Here is a 21,845-nt window from a genome sequence, read left to right on the forward strand (position 1 = left end):
AGGGGAAGTGTATGTGGAACAGAGGCTGTAAGAGAGCTCAATCTTCCCATGTATGAAATTAATATATAGCTTTTTATAAAAATCAAGAAATTAAAAGTATAAGCATGTTACTTAGAAACATGGAGGTAAATACCCACAAAAGCTAAGAGGTAAAAATCAGTCATCTCTGGGCAATGGGTATCACAAATGGGAGGACTAGGCTGAAGCCTCTATTTTGTTCTAACCCTTAACTTTTTAAAATATGGTCATGTGTAATAGATAGAAATAAAATTTAATTTACCTAATCTCCCTGACCAATGCTGCCCATTTCTTGCATTCAGAATATAGCTGATTTGACCCCTTCCTCAAGAGTCTGTTCTCACCCTAACAAAGTATGACAGGAAAAGAAAATCCCAGTTTTAATGGATACTTTTATTTATTTAATAGATCACCAACTTAGCCTCCCTACCTACCTATAATTGGAATTTCATCTTATTTCCATGCTGAGTAGTGAAACAATGACAAAGCTAATCAGAATAAGCTACGTCAAAAAGAGAAGCTTAACACAGCTCATTTTCTTTTAACAGGCAAAGTATAAATATATGCACTCTAGAATGCACAATGGTTTAGTCACTAAGAAATTCAAATGGGATCTCGAAGAATGTAGGCAAATCCAGGGTGCAGTAAAGAGGAGCGGAGATGCTGTGCAACTGTTTAAGGGTTCCTGGTGCTGCATCTCTTGGCCACTAGCTGAATCTTGACATGGGGGAAGATTTTAGCTAATGCCAAGTAGAGATGCGGCAAGTGCTAAGTTGACTTAGGGGCTGTGCACAGGAACCAAAAGGCAGGAAAGTACTAAACACTGCTGAGAGCATCCACCCCAGGAAGGACTTTACCTGTTTTTGAGAGAGCACACATACACAGACAGCATTACTATAAGACCCACTAAGCCAGCTATGCCTCCTATCTTCCCAGTAACATGTCTGCTCTTCCTTAGGACATAAAAGGACCAAGAGTTGGGTAACTTTTACATTTTGGGTCCCAGGTTTGCCCCTCCCCACCCAAAATGGATGCCAGGAGCGTTATTTGAAGTTCCTCCATTTGTACTGCCCAGGTAGTAACACTAATGACAACACCACATACTATCTCCACTCCATTCTACCCACCTGTCACTGCATAACCCCCAACCTAGCCCCCAAGAAGTCGAGTAAAAGGGAAGAATCTCACCTTCCAGGAGCTCTAAACTGGCACCACCCCCAGTGCTCACATGGCTGACTTTATCCTCTGTGTTCCATTTGGCACAGCAAGTGGCAGTGTCTCCACCACCTGTTGAATGAAAGCCAAGTTAAAAGTAAAGAAAATAAATAAATAAAAAGGAATGGCACCAAACTTATAAGGCACCATGCTCCTAAGCCCAAAAGGTAGATGATGAACCCCACAATTCCATCTCATTAAGAGGGTCCTCCATAAACTGTATACCCATTCAGCTCTCAAGATTCAACTGGCACCAAGAAACCTAGGAGAAGTTAATCATTTCCCTTCAACTTTCCTCTGATCAGAATTCTGCCAGACTACACTGGCATTAACTTTGTAAAGGACCCTTTACCTATGATGGTGATGCAGCCCCTGGCAGTGGCTTTCACCACCTCATCCATGAGGGCTTTGGTTCCTTGGGCAAAAGCTTCCCATTCAAATACGCCCACAGGTCCATTCCACACGATCTGCTTAGCCCGAGCAACTGCCTCAGCGTACTTCTTGCTGCTCTCAGGACCACAGTCCAAGCCCTAAGGGGCGGAGTTAAAAAAGAAGATGAGCTACCAAGAAAAGCTACTTAGAAAGGAGCAAACACCACCTCCACCAAGACCTGAACTCAAGGTTGAACACTAGAGTTTCTTATAGAACCAAAAGATACCCTTCCGTCTTGAAAATTATAAACCTGCTCATGCCCTTTATGGAAGATCAAATGGAAGGGAAAACTTCAGGTTATTTGATAAAAACATTCGTAATCACACTATTTGTGACTGTGAAGAACTGAATCAGTAGTTTTCAACGAGGGTCAATTCTGTCCCTCCCCAGGGGTCCTGTTAGCAATGTCTGGGGATATTTTGGTTATCACAACTTGGGGAAGGGGGTCAGATTCTACTGACATCTAGCAGGTAGAAGTCAGGGATGCTGCTCAACATCCTGCCATGTGCAAGACAGCTCCCCACAACAAAAACTACTGAGATGTCAACAGTGCCAGGTTGAGAAACAGTGATCTAGATTCAGTGGTTCTCAAACTTTGGCATGCACTGGAATCACCAGGAGGGCTTATTCTAGCAAAAAAAAAAATTGCTGGCCCAACCCCCAAGTTTCTGATTCAGTAAGTCTGGGATAGGGCCCAAAAACTTGCATTTTTTAGTAAGTTCCAAAATGTTGCTAATGCTGTTGTCCTTGGAACCACACTTTGAGGAACACTACACTAAATGCGCACATGCTTAACAAGAGGAAAATAACTAAGCAACTAGTATGTCAACATGATACAGTCTTATACGGCTATTAAAATGATAGTATTGGGGCGCCTGGGTGGCTCAGTCGTTAAGCGTCTGCCTTCCGCTCAGGTCATGGTCCCAGGGTCCTGGGATTGAGCCCCGCGTTGGGCTCCCTGCTCAGCGGGAGGCCTGCTTCTCCCTCTCCCACTCCCCCTGCTTGTGTTCCCTCTCTCGCTGTGTCTCTGTCAAATAAATAAAATCTTCAAAAAATTATTTTAAAAACTGATATTATGTAGAGAACACTACAACCAAATATTTCATCTTTAATATACACATACATTTTCCCTGTTTATAAGCACTACAATTCTACTATCTTAATGTTTTCATGTAAGAGTTCTTTTACAAGTTTCTAGGTAACAACATAATCTGGAACAGCCCAAATCATGAAAGTACCTAGCACCAACCCCAGTACATAGTTAACTACTTAACATTAAATAAATGAAGAAACAAAAAATGGTTTTGCCCTCACATTACTGATGAAGACAGCAATCATGCTTTTCCCCCCACGGATTCTCTGAGGAGGGCCTCACTGCTACTTTTGGAGCCCTCTCTGACAGAGATCTCCTATAGAGATTCTTTTAAAAATGCTTGCTGGTTGGCTGAATGAATGAATGAAATCAAAATGTTTTTTTGTTCACTCCTACTACCACCCACCCAAGTGACTCACCATCCAGCCAGCAGGGATGCCAGAGGCCACAGTGGCTTGGCCAGTCTTGGCATTCTCATCAAACTTTTCAGCAGTGACAAAGTCAACAGGCAAGGTAATTTTCACACCATTCTTCTCAGCTTTGGACATCAGGTCTTTGACGATCTTGGCTCCCTCTTCATCAAATAGAGAAGTGCCAATCTATACACAGCAGCCAAGATAAAGATCAGCCTCTATACTAAGAACATGATTACCTCACAAAGCAGACAGGAATAAGATACAATACAGTATAAAGGAACAATTCCAAGACAAAAGAAAGCCAACTTTCCAAAGTAAAAATGGGAGTTTTGAGGGCTCATGTCAGAAGCTGGTTTTCTTTTTAAATTTACATAACCTGCTATTTCTCATGGAGAACCACTTCACATCCACTTGACACTGGTTTCCTACCTCCATGTTGTTGAGCACCTTCAGGAAGGTAAAAGCCATGCCACCACCAATAATCATCTCATTGACTTTGTCCAGCATATTATTGATCAGCTGGATCTTGTCTGCAACTTTAGCTCTAGAAGGGAAAGCAAGAATCATCACCAAAAGAACAAACGGTAGACTAAGGAAGTAATATTACATACTGCCTGAGTTTCTGTATCAAGGCACAGGAACAGAGAAATGTCCCACAAGTGACAAAAGTATTGGCTAACTACTCTGGAAAACAGTATGGAAGTTCCTCAAAAAGTTAAAACATAACTACCCTATGATCCAGCAACTGTACTCACTAGGTGTTTACCCGAAATACACAAAAATACTGATTCGAAGGGGTACATGCACCCCGAGGTTTATAGCAGCATTATCAACAATAGCCAAATTATGGAAAGAGCCCACATGTCCATCAACTGATGAATGGATAAAGAAGTGTGGTGTACACACACACACACACACACAATGGAATATTACTCAGCCATAAAAAGAATGAAATCTTGCCATTTCCAACAATATGGATGGAGCTAGAAAGTATTATGCTAAGTGAAAGTCAGTCAGTCAGAGAAAGACAAATACCACATGATTTCACTCATATGTGGAATTCAAGAAACAAAACAGATGAACATAGGAGGAAAAAAGAGTCAAACCATAAAACAGACTCTTAACTATAGAGAACAAACTGAGGGTTGCTGGAGGGGAGGGGTAAGGGGATGGGCTAAATGGGTGATGGGTATGAAGGAGGGCACTTGTTATGATGAGCACTGGGTGCTGTATGTAAGTGATGAATCACTAAATCCTACACCTGAAATTAATATTACACTGTATGTTAACTAAGTGGAATTTAAATAAAAACTTGGAAGGAAAAAAAAGTACTGGCTAACTCTCCCCTATGTTTCTTCAACCCAAAAGGCCAATCTGTTTCTAAGAAAACCTCTTAAAGGTGTGGTTCTAGACCAAAAAGGACTTAGAAGACCTACTACTGTCTAAAGAAACCATGAGACCCAAATACGTCTATTTTGCCCCTTCTCCCCACAAAAACCAGAGTCAAGACAGCTAATTTTACCTGAGCAAGACTGCTAATTATGGGATCCCTGAACCCACTCAAAACTGTCCCAAGCCAGGCCACCTGGGTGGCATAGTCATTCAAGCATCCAACTCTTGGTTTTGGCTCCAGTCGTGATCTCAGGGTCACGATATCGAGCCCAGTGTCTCTCTCCCTCTTCCTCTGCCCCTCCTGCTTGTGCACACACTCATGCGCTCTAATAAATAAATCTTAAAAAAAAATGTGGTGCGGATACTCTACAGCTCACATGCCCTGCTTCTTCAACAAATCAATGGAATGAAAACAGTAAGAAAAGGGAGACTATTACAGAATAGTAAATGCCTAACAACCAAATACAACCATGAACTTCACTTGGATCCTTATGCGACAAAGCCAATTGTAAAAAGACATTTCTGAGATGACAAAGAACTTTTGAATACAGACTAGATATTAGATGACAGGAAGAAAATTGTTGAACTGTGTTAGGTGTAACATGGTGGCTATTTAAAAAGAAATCTCTTTATCAGTTATGAGATACATACAGAACTACTAAGTGAAATTTTATGTCTCAAACTTGCTTAAAAGTACTCCTGATAATGTAATTGTTGAAGCAGGGTATTAGGTATACTGTTTTCTCAACTTCTATACATGCTTCAGTGTTTCCACAGTGTTTTTTAGTAAAATGTAAAATTTCAGGGCGCCTGGGTGGCTCAGTCGTTAAGCGTCTGCCTTCAGCTCAGGTCATGATTCCCGGTTCCTGGGATCGAGCCCCGCATCGGGCTCCCTGCTCAGCGGAGAGCCTGCTTCTCCCTCTCCCTCTGCCTGCCTGTCTGCCTGCTTGTGATCTCTCTCTGTGTCAAATAGATGAATAAAATCTTTTTAAAAAAATGTAAAATTTCCCCCAAAACTGTTAATGGCCTAACAAGACTACACTGGAAGAAAGGTGGCAAAAAAAGAACAACAACAAAAAAAAACCCTCCACATCAACTTCCCCCAAACAGCTATTTCCAGCTGAGCCTAAACCTAATCATAACCACTAGGTGGTACTCACTCCCATATTCCAGATCCACAGAAGGATAGAAAACAAAAGCAGCTCAAATCCTAATCTCCAGAGAAGATGAGAGTCTGACCTTTATAACACGGTGCACAAGAGGGGCAATGCTTCTAGAACGCAGATAACAATCTGTACCCACCTGAATTATTTTTAGGACCCTGAAACTGGGCTCATGAAGCCTGAAGAACTATGCTACCTGAAATTGACACCCAACTCCAGAGTCAGCTTTCACAGGAAAATGCTGAGTGTGTTCAATCCCTTGGGGGGGGGGGAGGGCAGGACATGCTTATAGAAGGGTCAGTGGCCTTCAGCCATAAAGAGGGTGCTACCTAGATAGCCATGCCAAGTGACAGGAAGTTCTCTTATCCAAGCAGTACTACGTCTCTGTCCCCACTCTAAAATTTATCTTCCCAGCCTCTTAACCTGCAATTCTGAAATTTCTACCTCTAACTAAGCCATTAGAATATCATTATCCACATGGTACCTTTCCCCACAGGAAAAACTATAAAAAGGTATATATTCTGGAGAAATGAGCTCTAAATGATAAATTAAATACATGAGGAGATGTTCACAGTTATTCTTGTCAGACTGTATGTGAAAGGCTCAAGTGCTTCAAAAATTGTTAGATGAGCACCTATGGTGAATCTTTCCCATTCTTCCCTCCAAGCAAGCTCCACTTGCTCCACTTGCTATCCTTCTTGGCCCTGTTTTGTCCCAGGAGGCTGACCTGCATGGAGCGCATCAAGGCACTCCCTTGCCCTCTGGCCTCCAGTTGGGTTGCAGGCAGTTGGGAGGGGGCAGGGGAAGGGGGAACATCAGTAAAGATTGAAGGGAGATCAGAGTATATTTCTTTCCCTGCCAGACGCCTATGCCCATGTTCCTTGAACAATGCTACAGTTTCTATCAGAGGGCCCTCTCCATACAACTACCCTCTCTGGATTCTGGTAACCATTCCTTCCCTTTGTCCCTTCAGGCCTAGAGAAGGTGTTTGCTGTTGCTAGCCCCAGATTACTATGCTGTACTTTCTGGGTGTCCCTGAACCCTACCGACACATTTGTAGATAGTCCCTTTATTAAACGCTCCTCATTTACCCAGTTTGATTATGCTTTCTGACCATAATAAACCACCCAAGTCATGGCCTACTACCAGGCACACACACTATTTAAAGCATGATCTTGAAGAGTTCTTCATACCCGCCCAGGATGGCCAGGAAGGGTCGCTCTGGGCATTCCAAGGCCTTGGCAAAGTAGTTCAGCTCCTTCTTCATCAAGAAACCTCCGGCCTTCTGTGGCAGATTGATTCCCACCATGGAGCTAGAGAAGACCAGAGACAATTTAAATTTTGGTCAATCCTTACCAATTCCCCCCAGTTCTAGAGGCCATCTCCTTATCACTGAAATACTTTCACTTCTGAGATTCCAGGAGACCATAGTTTTCATCCCTAAACTGCAACAAAAACACTTAGGTGCAAGACGAGCTTTTTGACTAATAGAACAGGGCCAAGAGGACAAGTAAAAAGCAACAACCTTAAGTAGGATTTAAAATACCCAATTAACAGTCTTCAAGTCAAGGGTTTAACCCTAATAAACAATCAGCCAGTTAGCTGATGACAAAAGGAGAAGGTTCCTCAATTTGCTTCCTAATGACAGCATAAGATTCTGACCCTACAATGTTAACAAAGGGAGGGCTCTACCTGAAATATCCTAAAAGCAACCTCTTCCTGAAGTGCAACAAAAAGCTCCACAATTCTCAACATGTTGTACTTTTATTTCCTCAAAAAAATAAGGACCAAGGATATCCAACAAGAACCACAGTCTAACTGGCAGCTCCAATTAGAGACAGAAGCTGAAAGGATTATGTTCTGTCTAATACAGAAATCTCCAACAACAACCCAGAACTTGAGCTGCCTGAGTACAGGGGAATATTGCTCCTAGCGCAACGTCAAAAGACTCTTAGTACCTGTGGGCTCGGTGAGCAGTGCCAAAAGCATCATTGACATAGACATCTCCTAGTTTGGAAAGTGAAGCTCGGAAGGCTTCTATTTTGGCTGGCTCAGCTTTAACCTGCAGGAAAAAGAAAAAAAAAAAAACGGAAAAACCAACACAGAAAATGCTGATGGCTCCAAAGACAACTGTAAAAGCATTTCATACCAAGAGTCCTTTTGCATTATCTCTAAAGACCCAGAGTTGGTAGGACAGCAATTTTCACAACTAGCAACAGGATCTATTTCTTCTTCCAAATATTCCAGGTCTGTTGGTCACTTCTACATTCTGCTCTCCACACCTTGCCTCAAATTGCAAACTTAAGATTCCTGAACCATGGCTTAACCTCTAATCTCCCGAAGCTAATCACACCCCACTGACCTCTCCCCCAACTCCTAAGATAAGATTATCTTTTCCTGGAACACCTGGGTGGCTCAGTGAGTTAAGCATCTGCCTTCAGCTCTGGTCATGATCTCAGGGTCCTGGGACTGAGCCCCACATCGGGCTCCCTGCTCAGCGGGGAGCGTGCTTCTCCCTCTGCCTGCCACTACCCCCTGCTTGTGCTCTCTCTCTGACAAATAAATAAAAATCTTTAAAAAAAAAAAAATTATCTTTTCCTTTCCTTAGCTTGACTCATATCCTCATTTTAACATATTTTCCTTACAAAAGTTAGGATTATACCTGACTCAAGCTTCTAGCTACCAAGGCCTTTCTGCAAAGGGAAAGAGGCTCTCACACACATTCTTCATGAAGCTGGAACAGAGAAGGCAGGTGGAAACATGACAACAGCAAAGGCCCTCAGAAACATTTTATGTATATTAAAAGAAGGTATTCTATATAACCTTTCCTAGAAGTTAGGCATCTAAGAAAACAAGAAATACACTTCTACAAAAAAGAAAGAGAAACAAAAAGTACAAGTAAAACATTATGGCCTTGAAATGTCAGCTCACCATCCAGGATCCCTACCCCCAGACCCCCGCAAAAGGGGACATTTGCAGGATGGCAGGATGAACAAAGAAATCTCCAGAAAGAAACCAAGCAAAGATGCACAGGGGGACACAGCACAGAAGAATATACAGGACAGATGTTCATTTTAGTTGCTGCCCACTCCCATCCTCCTGTTTCAAAGTGAAGGAGGCTGCCACAAAGAACAGGGGCTTTCCTCTAATGACCCAAACAATGCAGGGGAACTAATGCTAAAACTAAACACTGTAGAACCCACATAATCTTTCTAGAATGGAGTATCATCTGCCACCGGTGACTGGAAGATAATCACGTAGTAATGAAAATACTGCCCAAATGGCAGGACACCTGGGTTCTAGGCCCAACTCTGACACTAATTCACTGTGTAACCTTCGGCAAGTTGATCTCTGACCCTGCAGCCTTCTCATCTATTAAAAAGGCATGATAACCCCTCCAAGAACTGTCTAAGGAAAAATGGGGCAAACTGAAGCTCTTCTTGAAAAAAGCACTATAGAAATTAACCCACTTCTCAAGTTCTGATCTGCCAATAACTAGAAGAAAATGTTCCTAAAAGACCAATGTGGGCACACTGGAAAAAGGAGAAATTTTATGTCCTTGCTTTGTTTTGTTTTTTTTTTTAATCTATTTTGAACTTATTACTGGCTCTTGAAATTTCAAGCATCGAAAGCCACTGGACACTAAATGTAAAGTTAATTAAAAAGAAGTCATAGACTAGAACTGTTAGTTTATCACTTCCCAAATTTTGCCTCAATTTGCTACCACTTCTAAGTTCTAGGTCTGTGCAAGTAGAGTTTCAACTCTAAAAGGGCACCAAATTTGAGATAAGGACTTGACTCTTACTACTGTACCAAGACTATGCCCAAAGGCAGGATAAGGCAAGACCAGGGCCTGAGGTGCTAAGAAAAGAAACTGCTTAAAAGCAGGTACTCTGATGACCTTAAGAAACACCAGAAGCACAACAGGAGATTGAGATACTAGCCTCAGAGAGTCTTGTTCCCCAAGACACTAAACACCTAAGGGTAGAATGTTCTAAAGGATGACTTCAGCTTCTCTTCTACCAATAGGCAAATTCTAAATCATCCTCAAAGAGCCAGCTTTATCATTTCATATTTGAATTCTGGTTGTCAGGTGATAGTAATCTATTTTGTGGATTATCTATGGTTGCTCTTTTTAATTTTTGTTTTGGGTGGTTTTTTTCTATGGTCACTTTGGCATGACAACAGCAGAGCTGAGTAGTTCCAACAGAGACCACATACAGTTGTGACTATCTGGCCTACAAAACCTAAAATATTTATTGTCTGACCCTTTATAGAAAAAGTTTGCTGATCTAATGGACTGAGCTATATATATTTATATAAAGCCCAGCAACAGCACTACCGCCTCGAACTTCAGTAAAATGACTGCCTTTCGGAGACTTAAATTTCTTTATAAGATGATGACAATACCTGCACTTCCTTATCTTAAAGAGAATTCCAAAAAATGCTTTACACTTCATAAAAAAAAAAGTCTCAAATCCTAGGCAATATCATCATGACCATCATTTACCCAACTATCATCAATTTTCCCACATAGACCCTTTCTACTTGACTTACGAAAAGTACTTTTTCTGCTCACATAATTATTTTATAAGAAAATCCCAATTGTATCACACTTAATTGAAATTTATGGTTTTAAGAGTACCAAGCTCAACCATTAAGTTAATTCCCCTTCGAAATAAGAGTATTACTGTCCTTCCGTAACACACCAGGGTCTGTTCTGTTCCAGGAACACCTGGTATAGCATGGACACCCGCCCCCACCAATGCCTGTGAACGTCTGCTCTCAGCACTTGGGAATCATAGCCTACCCTTCACTAGGATTATCACACATGCTGTCAGAAAAAAAAAAATCCTCATGTATCATGGGCCAAGTGGGTAACAAAGGAACAACTGCAAAGCATGTCCACTGAATACTCTTATACCCAAATGGTATCCACTTATTTTTCAAAGGTATTACAAAACACTTGAGCATGAGAAGGGCTTCTGGGATGCTAGCCAATATTCTATTCCTTGACCTAGGTGGTGGTTACACAGATGTGTGTGTACTCTGTGATAATTTATCAAGCCATGCATCTATCTATATATATATATATATATATATATATATATATATACACACACACACACTTATATAAATGCATAGCTTTTATATAAATGCATAGCTTGAATATATTCATATATATCCATGTATATTCATATATATTCATATATATATTAAAGGTTATCATATATATTAAAATAACCTTATATATATTAAAGGTTTATTTATATTCATATATATGAATATGTATCTATTCATATATGAATATTTATTCATATATATGAATAAAATAACCTTTATATATGAATAAACTTTTATATATATTTATTCTGTACTTCAATAAAAAGGCATCTAACGAAAAAATAAACATGAACTACCTCTTTCTTCAGTCTCTTATGGACTCAGTCCTCCTCACCCCTAATAATGTCGAGGTCACAGGTCCTACCTTATTCCCAGAAGCATCTTTTCCCTTCCCTTCCTCCTCCACATGAAAGCGAAGGTTCTCCAACAGGATGACAGACCCAGCAGCTGGGTTAGCACAAGCTTTCTCCACTTCTTGGCCCACACAGTCCTTTAAGAACAAAACATCCCTGGGGAGAGCAGGAGATGGAGATACTTGAGAAGTCTGAAAGAACCAGTAACAACACGCTTCACAACATCTCCTGTCATGGAGTCCCCCAGCTCCAGAGTCTGGCACTTACTTGCCCAGCAGAGATTTAAGTTCTACAGCAACTGGCTCCAAAGAGTACTTTTCAGGCATGGGGACACCATCAGGCCGGCCCAGATGGCTCATAAGAACAACTGACTTAGCTCCATTGTCCAAGCAGAATTTGATGCTTGGAATGGCAGCCTTGATTCTGCAACCAAAAAGAGATAGCAGGTAGATCAAGGTTACTCCTAGGAATTAGTGGGAACGACTTTATTTATGGCCTTGTGAACTATAAAGCCCCTTTTCTTCTCTAAATTCCTTCAAATTTACTGATGGCAATTCAGTGATGGTCCTCAGGTTCAGGGGAAGAAGTCAATTATGATGCCAAACCACCCACCGAGGATTATTCAATCTGATCATGTTTGCCCCTTATGCAGAAAAGAGCTACCATAGCAGGAATGAAGCTGCTATCTTTAGAAGGACTTGCTTGCAAGGTTGGCCCTTGGCCAGTGTCTGGGAACCTGGCTTCCAAAGTGGTCTCTCAATTCTCTGACAGACACGGGACATTCTAATTGACACTGCTCCTAGACTGTACAAACTAAGTGATCTATGCTCAACACCTGCCTTCCTCTAATAGTCTGGAATTTTGTTGGTTGCTAGGCAGAGGGTACCCATATGACCAGCTCCCAGTAAAAATCTTGGGAGCCAAATCTCTAATGGGCTTCTCTGGGCAAAAACAATGCATTCAACTACTGCAGTTTGGAGGGAGAGCACTGGAAGCCCCTGCATGGATTTCTCCAGATTTTAGGTGTCTTTTCCCCTTGCTGATCTTGTCATGCATCCTTTCGCTGTAATAATAAACTTTAGTAGTGAGAACTATATGCTACGTTCTGTCCTGTGAGTCCTTCTAGTGAATCACTAAGTATATGTAGGTGTCTTGGGGACCCCTGAAACAGCCCTCTTATGTGACTGAGGAAGAAATCTAGAATTCCCAAATCTTTGACACCATTAAAGGAAATTTAGGAAAAACTTAAAAAGATGTAGTAACTTTTTTGCACCCATTATAGATCCTAAGGCACATTTTCTGGCAGGAAAAAATACACTATATAGAATATAGTTTAAATAATGTCATATTAACCTCATTATAGTTTAACCAAAAAATTATTAACTTCCTTTAAACATGTCAAATTTTTGTTATAAACTTGATACTAACTTTCCATTTTTTCCAGTCTTTAAGAAATTGAAATTGATAATAAAACCATTCATTTATTCAACAAATATTTATTGAATGCTTCTTATGCCAGGTACCTTTCCAGATTCTGAGAATACAACAGTAAATAAAACAGTCTCTGCTCTCATGAAGTGAAATTCTAATGGAGGGAGAGACAAACAATAAACATACATACGTGTGTATACATATAAATATAGGGGTAGGGGTGTGTGTGTGTGTGTGCATGTGTGTGTCTGTAATCAGGTGGTAATAAGAGCTATGGAAAAAATAAAGGTAGAGAGACAAGAATGACTGAGGAATAGTGGTGAAGGGGATTTTAGATAGGGTGGCCAGTCTCTGATAAGGTGGCATTTCAGCAGACAATGGAATAATAAAAAACCAGGTTATGTTTCCAAAATACCTTATGCTATTTGACATATATAAAAACTCACTAACACCAAATAAAGAAGAAACCTTCATTAGTTACAAAGTTTGCCCAAAGAAACCAAATTATTCTTCAGAGCTATCCCTTATCGGAAGTTCTATTATTTCTAATGCTTCCTTTTGTTAACTCCATGGATTTCTGAAAATGGAAAGAATGTACTCAGACCTGCTTCTCTGCTTTTAATTCATAAAACACCTTGGAAGGCCTATTTCCAATTTCTTCTGTGTGCTGCAGAAAATAATGAAAATCAAGAAGGGTCAGAGCTGCCTTGTACAAAACAGAGACCTTCCACTATGGTGTAGCAGGGATGTACTTGGTAAAATGCCAGACTCTACCCTGGGGCCAGTATCTGAAAATGTTCTGGGTCTAGACCTGCACTGTCCAATAAGGGAGCCATTAGCTACATGTGCCTCTTAAATACTAGAAATTGACTAGTCCAGATTGTGATGTGCTGTGTTAAAATACATGCTGGATCTTGAAGACTTAATACCAAAAAAGTTAAATGTCCCTTTAATTTTTTTATTAATTACATATTGAAATGATTATTTTGGACTTACTGGATTAAATAAAATATATTACTTAAAATTAAGTTCACCCAGTTCTTTTTACCTTTTTAATGTGGCAACTAGAAAATGTTAAATTATATGTGGCTCGTATTATATTTCTATTAGACAACACTGCTCTAGATCATTGGAAAGCACACCTTTCCAGCTCAAACCCCTCATCTGAAATTTAAAATTAAACCTTCTTTACAATCTAGTCAAAAGCAAGAGTATTCTACCACTCAAAATTTCTGCTTCTGATTTTGGAGACAAGATATTTAGAACAGCCTAAACTAACTGAAAATATTACCTCTGACATCTTTTCCCTTACATCAAAATTCTCAAAAACTTATTTTATCGGGGCCATACTGAATAGGGGCTTGTAAAAATACACGTAAGCTTAAAATTACTAGTATTAAAAAAATCCTCTTGCACAGTTCTTCATTTTGCACGAAAAGCCAAGTAACCTTCAGCTTTGATGTTCTTTAAAAATGCGTAACCCCAAATCCTTCAAAGTTTCAAAAAATGAGAGGAAAAAAATCACTTTCTTAAGATGACTTTTTTCACTTTCTTCATTCTCGTAAGAAAGGAGACCAGATAGTGGGTTTGTGGAAAGCCAAGACTATGGCTTAAGTTACCACACAGTTCTACACTAAGAAAGGAAAACCATTTCATCCTATATACCCACACACATCTTAAACCAAACTCAAGGTTTAGCAGAGACCTTACCTCTGGTTGTTTGTTATCTGGTTGTTCTTCATAGGAACATTGAAGTCCACTCTAAAAAAGAAACAAAGTTTCAGATTCCCTCAAAGATTAGGAGAAGCACTTTTAGGGAACCAGTTAAATAAGGTAGGAATTCAAATCCACCTTAAAAACAATCAGTGGTATTAGAAGTCAAGATAGTGGTTAGCCATGGGGAGGAGGAGGGAAGGAGGAGGGACTGGGATAGGACACCAGAGGGTGTTTCTGGGGTTATTCTGTATTTCTTGACCTGGGTGATTACACAAATGTGTTCAGTTTCATGATAATTCTTTGAGCTTTTGATTTACTTTAAAAGAGAAATTTTTTTAAATAAAAAACAAACCTAACTGACATCACAGGAACTAGCCCTGAAGACCTGGGAAGCTTGGGGCGCCTGGGTGGCTCAGTCGTTGAGCATCTGCCTTCAGCTCAGGTCATGATCCCAGGGTCCTGGGATCGAGCCCCACATCCGGCTCCCTGCTCAGTGGGAAGCCTGCTTCTCCCTCTCCCACTCCCCCTGCTTGTGTTCCCTCTTTCGCTGTCTCTCTGTCAAAAAATAAATAAAATCTTTAAAAAAAAAAAAAAAAGACGTGGGAAGCTAAAACCAGTTCCATCTAAAAAGATTTTTATGTGGACCTAGCATGACAGTATCTAGGAATAATGGCAGCTGGCTGGATAAGGGGTAATTAAGGAACACATCTTGATTCTGATTCCTTTGATATTATTTCTGGGTCCTAGGGAAGCTAACTAACATCACTCAAAAGAAAAAAAATGACTGGAAAAAAGAACACATCAACAGATTATCATTCTTTCGGAGAAAGCCTGGGGCCTCGTGACCAGAAAAAACCCAGTGTCCAAGACCAAGTTCACACAGTACTCTTCAAGCAAAACACAGACAATAAAAATAAGATAGCTTCTTTCATAAAACCTGAGAGGGGAGGGCGGAACATGTGATCCTGCCTACCTGACAAACAGGCAATTAGAAGAGAAGTGATCAGGATGGCACAAGCAAATAATTTACTGCAGTCTCTCCTTTCTCACCCAACAGATTACTGCTTTACCATTTTTTAAGAACCAGCAATTCCTTCTCCCTTCTGAACTCCCTGGAACCTCAGCCTACTTCAATCTGACTGAAAACAACGTGTGACAGCTAGGTGTTAGGGCTAAGTGCTGCCTGCCAAGATCCCGTTTAAACACTTTCTTTCTCATCTGCAGAATGCGGATGATAGTACCTACCTCACAGTTACTGTGAGAATTAAATGAATTAGTGTTATTTGTCAAGGGCTTAGAAGAGTACCTGGTACACAGTAAGTGCCATACAAATGGCAGCTATTATGATACATGTTAATGCTTCTCCAAAATGTTATTTGTGTTTTAGAAGGCATCAACCTGCCTTTTAAAACACAATCGACCATTACAAAAACAGCTAGCACCGTCACATGCTAAGGGACTAAGGGAAGATATGACCTAGTCGAGAAGACTGCTGCCATGCTCCAGGCCTAGCAGACAATTACAAAATCCTTAGACCTATTAAGACGACCAACTTCCTATATCCCCTAGGACTATACTCCAACCTAGTTCACTGAAGGGCAGCCTTTCCAAAGGTGGGTTGAGGGAATCATTCTATATTCAAACATTTTAATTAAGTCTTCAAAAATAAAAGCAGTATGTCTCTGAAGAAATACAATCTACTCAGTTTCAGGCTACTTGACTCTGATTCTAAGCATCTTCTCTAAATATCCTAACAAGGCCCCTGCCAGCCTTCAAGTACATTCTGAAGAGCGTAGAGTATCCCATTACCTGTGTCATTTTTCCCTCCTGCAAAGGCCCAGGTCAAAAGGGCTAATGGCAACAGGCTGAGCACAACCCACCCTTTTTCAGTGCTCCCTACTCCCAAGCCCTTACAGGGAGGAAATTCTTTGGGCAGAACTCAAGAATCTGTGTCATCTATCCAAGCTGCCATGACATAGCTTCCTGATGAGAATCGGACTTCTCTCTTCTCTTTGCCTGTGCTTTACCTCCCTTTATCACCTCCTACACTCTCAACAGCTCTGCTTTTAGCTTCTCCTTTCTGAGGACTCTGCCACAGAAACTGCTCTTGCCTACACATTCCACTTCTTCCATTCTAAGTTAAAATCTGCACCCCTTCCTTTTCCACTTCCCTGAAACACTGGTGAGCTCAGCTTCAGGCATGAACTCAGATTTCACTACACAGCTATCAGAATGGCTGAAATAGGGGCACCTGGGTGGCTCAGTCGTTAAGCGTCTGCCTTCGGCTCAGGTCATGATCCCAGGATCCTGGGATCGAGCCCCGCATCGGCTTCCCTGCTCGGCAGGAAGCCTGCTTCTCCCTCTCCCACTCCCCCTGCTTGTGTTCCCTCTCTCGCTGTGTCTCTCTCTGTCAAATAAATAAATAAAATCTTAAAAAAAAAAAAAAAGAATGGCTGAAATAAAATATAATGACAACAGCAAATGCTGGTGAAGATGCAGAAAAACTGATCACTTATACTGCTGGTAGGAATGTAAAATAGTATGCCTGCTTTGGAAACCAGTCTGGGAATTCAGCATATGATCCAGTGATTTCACTCCTGGGTGTTTACCCAAGAGAAATGACAGCATAAATGTCCATATCAAGACTTGTGCATGAATATTCAATGTTCACAGCAGCTTTCTTTGTAATAGCCCCAAACTGGAAACAAACCAGATGTCCATCAATGGGTGAATGGCTAAACAAACTGCGCAACAGCCATCCCATAAAGTACTACTCAGCAATATAAAGAATGGACTACTGATACATGCAACAACTTGGATAAATCTCAAGGGCATTAAGCTGAGTGAGGGGGTGGGGGGGAAAGCCAATCGCAAAAGGTTATATACTGTGATTCCACTTATGTAACATTTTTGAAATGACAAAATTTTAGGAGCAGGAAACAGATCAGTAGTTTGGGAACAACCAGGGGTTGGAATGGAGGGAGTTGTGTGGGCATGACTCTGCAGAGGGAGGTGGAGGAAGGTCTTGGTGATGATCAAACAAGTTTTGTAACTTGTGGTGGGAATTACACAGCTCTATCTATACATGTGATAAGATAGCACAGAACTATAAGCTTTATCCCAATGTCAACTTCCTACTTTTGATATTGTACTCTAATTTTGTAAGATGTATCCATTGGGGGAAACTGGGCGAACGAAGACTTCTCTGTACTATTTTTGCAATCTCCTTAATTTTGTAAGATGTATCCCTTGGGGGAAACTGGGTGAACAAACTTCTCTGTACTAACTTTGCAACCTCCTGTGAATCTATAATTATTTCAAAATAAAATGTTAAAATATTTAGTTACAGTAAGAGTATCAAGTCTCTGTCACCTGAAATCTCAGGGGTCCAGGCCCAGTCCCATTAAAAGCTCTCAAAAGTACCATGCCCACCCTTGTGTCACTGCCCCTGACTGCAAGATTGGGGTATTATGGGTGTCTTATTAAAGACTTTTTCTCGGCTCAGTTTTTCCTCTCCATTTTTTTTTCCACTACATCAGAGCTGTTGCTTAACAAGTCAGAACAGGTTAGAGAAAAGCAGTGAGGTTTAAAACAAAAGAGGGGTGGAGGGAGCAAGCAAAAAGGGAAGTGCTTCACAAGTCACCAAAGGAGTAAGACTGGCAATCTGTGCGGGGAAGAAAGGAAATGACATTGCAAAAATAAGCCGGAAGCTTACTCAAAAGGCGGTAAAGTCAACTGGAATCCGGGGAAAAAAAAAAAATGGAGGTGGAACCTGGTAATTACCCAGTCAGAGGTCTGGCTATCTAACGTTCCCTCAATAAATCAGTGTTTGCGTCCCTGGCAATTCAAAGCAGGAGCCAGAAGACTCGGCTAACATCAACATCAGAGACATTAGAGTTCTCTTTTGCAGGACAAAGAGAGGAGGCAAGTGAAGCAGCCACTACTCAGAGGCCCCATTTCTGAAACACTGCCAGCCAGCAACCACCACGTAAAGGCATTGAAACAAAAAATTTGAGCTGACAAGGCATAGCTGCCTAGGCTCTTCCAAAAAGTCCTACAAAATGTGACTCTGTTCAAAAGAGATACATTAATAATCAGGGAACAAAGTAATTCCCTGTCCCCAGGCGAAGTAAGTAGAATTTATCCAGATTAGTGGGCCGGGGGGGGGGGGGGGGGATATTGATTGCAACCTTCAGTAGACAAAAAGTCTTTTTTAGCCCGTCCTTGTTTACAATGTTGAGTATTTAGAGGATCTGGTTGGCAGCCAAAGACCCAAATTCTAGTCCTAGCTCTGCCACCAATTTGCTAGTTCAGTGACCTTGGACAGGTAATTTTCCATCAGCAAAACAGGACTGGCCAATCATTTCAAGGCTCAAGGTTAATCTGTGTTAAATGAAACTTTGAGCCCTTGGACAGCAAGTTATTTCATGTTTAAGTCCAGAGGGAGAAAAGATAAGCACTTCCTCAAGTCCCACTCCCAGCCAGCCCAGTTAATTCCTCAAACCAGTTTCCACGAGGAGAAGATAAATCAAGACTGCAACTGCAGGAAGGTGACCAGCGTGATGCCCCACCCCTGGGCTTTGAGCTGGTGTTACCTATCTGGAAAGGTCAGCCTTGAGCCCAGTAAAGATGGGAGGAAATAATTAAAAAACCTAAAATCTAGTTACATGCCAATGTCTACCTGGCCTGTTTATCATATAATCCACCCCTCTCTTAAGATCACCTGAGGGGTAGAAAGGGCCCTTTTCTAATACTAGGATGGCTTTGATTCCTACTTTGTCCAGACTGCAAATGCCTAGGTCGTTTGGGAAAATGTGGACACCAAGTGTTTCTCATGGCCATAAGCTACTGAGTTCTATTTCCACGACAAGGCAGAGAAGGCCACGTGCAAACTAATAGTGCCCATGATGAAATTAGAGAAAAGGGTAGAGCTGCATTAACTTTTACGGTGCCCAGAGTTCTGAAATTCGGAGTGCCCTCCTATGTTTAAGCGTAGTTATGAAGGGAGATTCCCTACGGCCTTGTATGTCTGTTAATATCCAAAAGATGCCCTCACTTGAACCAGCCCAAACTGGGAAAGGGGCTGGATCACACCATTCACAAGCCTGCCCATCAATCAACCACTTCCCAAAAAGGACAGGACTGCACAAGGCTATCAATGCAAGCCCTGTGACCCGGAAAATGCACCACCCTTGGAACCTATCAAGGTATAGCAACAGTTAATCCATCAGTTACATACCTAACTGTCCTGCACTTTGCTCCTGGCTTGCAAATACACCACATGTTACCAAAAGGATAAATGTAAAAGTTCCATACACCATACTACTAATTTTGGCATGTAAGGGAAAAGCCACGTGGGTAAGTGACCAGGGATCCACATGTGCAGAGTAGAAGACCCCAAAGTGCATGGGTAGCCATCCTCACGTCCAACATCCTGCTTCTCTTGCCATCTGTGAGGTGAGGCTGGAGAACGGCAAGAATGAGCACCTACACCCTGCTCTACCATTACCCAGCACGTATCACAATCCTGATGTAAACCCCATGGCCTGTAGTCCAACGGTGTCGCGCAGAGGCCTGTTACATAAGCTCTGCAAGGCCTCCTTCAGTGTGCCCCACCCCTCCTCACCCTCCCATCCCCAATGTTTTAGGGGTTCTACTCCTGGACATCTAAATTAACATCTTCTGGGAAAATTTCCCTTTTGTGCAGGGACCTTTGAAATCTGTGCCTTTTCTCATTTATCTGGGATGATCTAGGGCGGTGGGGGAAGAGAAACTAACCAAATGACCTTTCAAGGTCCCTTCTTTGGGGCCTAGGGATTTGCAGGCTAAGCATTAGGTCCCATCCCGCCTGCTGGGAGCTGGAGGCGACGGAACTGCATTCCAGGAACAGGAAGAGGGCAAAGGGGGTCCCGGATTTGAGCCCGTCCTCGGTGGATCCACCTCCAAAGGGCAAAAACGGCTCCCTTTCTGGGCTGAGGCCAGCGAGGTCAGAAACCGTAAAACTGGGGCAAAGCCTCGGCCACAGTGGTGGGAAGCCTCACTCTGCAGGCCTAGAACCCACGGGGCCGAGCCGGACTAAAAGCAACTCTGGGCAGGGGAGGAAGCAAGCTGGCTCCGGCCGAAGAGGCTGTGGCCAAGCCCTTGAGAAGGAGCACGAGCAGATGTGTAGAATTACCTCATGACGACCCGCTTCCCCTTCACGTCCAGCTTGTCCAGAGTCAGCTTGTTAGAAAGCGACATCTTGGCAATACAAGGGCCGCGAGGCAAAGAGCTGAAACAGCAGAGAAGAACGCAGCCGACGTGCGCTCCAGTCGCGTGCGGAATGCCGACAGCCGCTCCGGCCACACGGCCCCGCCTACCACCCCGCCCCTTCCCCGGCGCGCGGCGCCCAGCAGCCGCTTATTGGCCGCGGCCGAAGGGCGATAGCACCCTGCCATTGCTTCGAGGCGCTGTCTGTCTGCGAGGCCACTGGTGGAACGTGCGGTTTTCATTTGTCACGTCCGGCACGCAGCGAGCCGCCGTAGACCTTTGTGACTTGAGGGTGGGGGGAGGAGGCGGGGCCGCGGAGTGGGCAGGGGGAGGGGAAGGGAACTGGGTGGCGCCTCCGGGCGGACGAGGGCGAGGGAGAGGCCCCAGGCCTCCGCCCCGGTGCCGCGCGGCGGCCGCGAGCCGCTGCAGCGCGGGGCAACCCCCCTGCGGCCAGAGGAAGAGCGGCGCTCCCCACCCCAGGGAATTCTTGGCAGCCCTCCCGGGATAGATGCAAATGACACTTCCCTTCGGAAAGCTAATCGGGTTTCCTGGCTCCCCAAAATGGAATTCTAAGTAAGGCTGCTAATTGGCCTTGATAACTGAGACCTCTCAGAATTCGGGAAAGGCCCAGGTCCCCCAAGCGCCCCCTTTTTAATAATAAAAGTGCGATGTAATTGTTCTGGTTTTGACACAATTAATGCTAATGGCAAACAAATAGCATTTTTCGTATATTAACTAATAATGGTCACAAACCGCGGAAGTAGGTATTGCCTTCCTCATTTTACAGATGAAGTAAATGATGCAGAAAGAGGTTTAGTGGGTTGCGTAGGGATTCATATCTTGTAAGTGGTGGATTCAAACCTAGGTAGGCCAGATGTAGAGTCGATACATATAATTATACTGTAATACAGACACCATTGCCAGGAAATGGGTACTTCATGCCCCCACATGTTTGCAGAGTTGGCTGGAATTGTAAGCAGAGTTAGGGGTCCCCGGGAAAAGAAAGACCAGATATAGGGATGCCTACAGACCAGTCCTAGGACCCAGAGGGAGTCTCGCAAGACCAACCAAGAAGGTCCCTGGCTTTGCTCAGGATAGAAATCAAACTCGAGGCAGCAGGAAGTGAAAGCAGAGTTTATCGAACAGAGAGAGCAGATACAGACGAAACATCCGGAAGACTTGAAAAGGAAAGAAGCATGTCATGTCTTTGTTTGGGGCCTGTGGGTTTTTATTGACGGTGACT

The 21,845-nt window shown here is 42.6% G+C and overlaps 1 protein-coding gene across 1 annotated transcript; it reads right to left on the reverse strand.

Annotated features, from left to right (window-relative positions):
• Positions 1-390: 390 nt before the first annotated feature.
• Positions 391-20,704, reverse strand: PGK1 (phosphoglycerate kinase 1). Its single transcript, XM_078064331.1, has 11 exons — positions 20,529-20,704; positions 14,348-14,398; positions 11,474-11,629; positions 11,218-11,362; positions 7,688-7,791; positions 6,923-7,042; positions 3,604-3,718; positions 3,178-3,357; positions 1,586-1,763; positions 1,207-1,305; positions 391-875 (listed from the first exon to the last, which is right to left on the reverse strand). Exons 1-11 carry the CDS (start codon positions 20,591-20,593, stop codon positions 835-837), a joined length of 1,254 nt encoding a protein of 417 aa, XP_077920457.1. The 5' UTR covers positions 20,594-20,704; the 3' UTR covers positions 391-834.
• Positions 20,705-21,845: the final 1,141 nt, after the last annotated feature.

Source organism: Halichoerus grypus, chromosome X, assembly GCF_964656455.1.
Source record: "Halichoerus grypus chromosome X, mHalGry1.hap1.1, whole genome shotgun sequence".
Taxonomy (NCBI): domain Eukaryota; kingdom Metazoa; phylum Chordata; class Mammalia; order Carnivora; family Phocidae; genus Halichoerus; species Halichoerus grypus.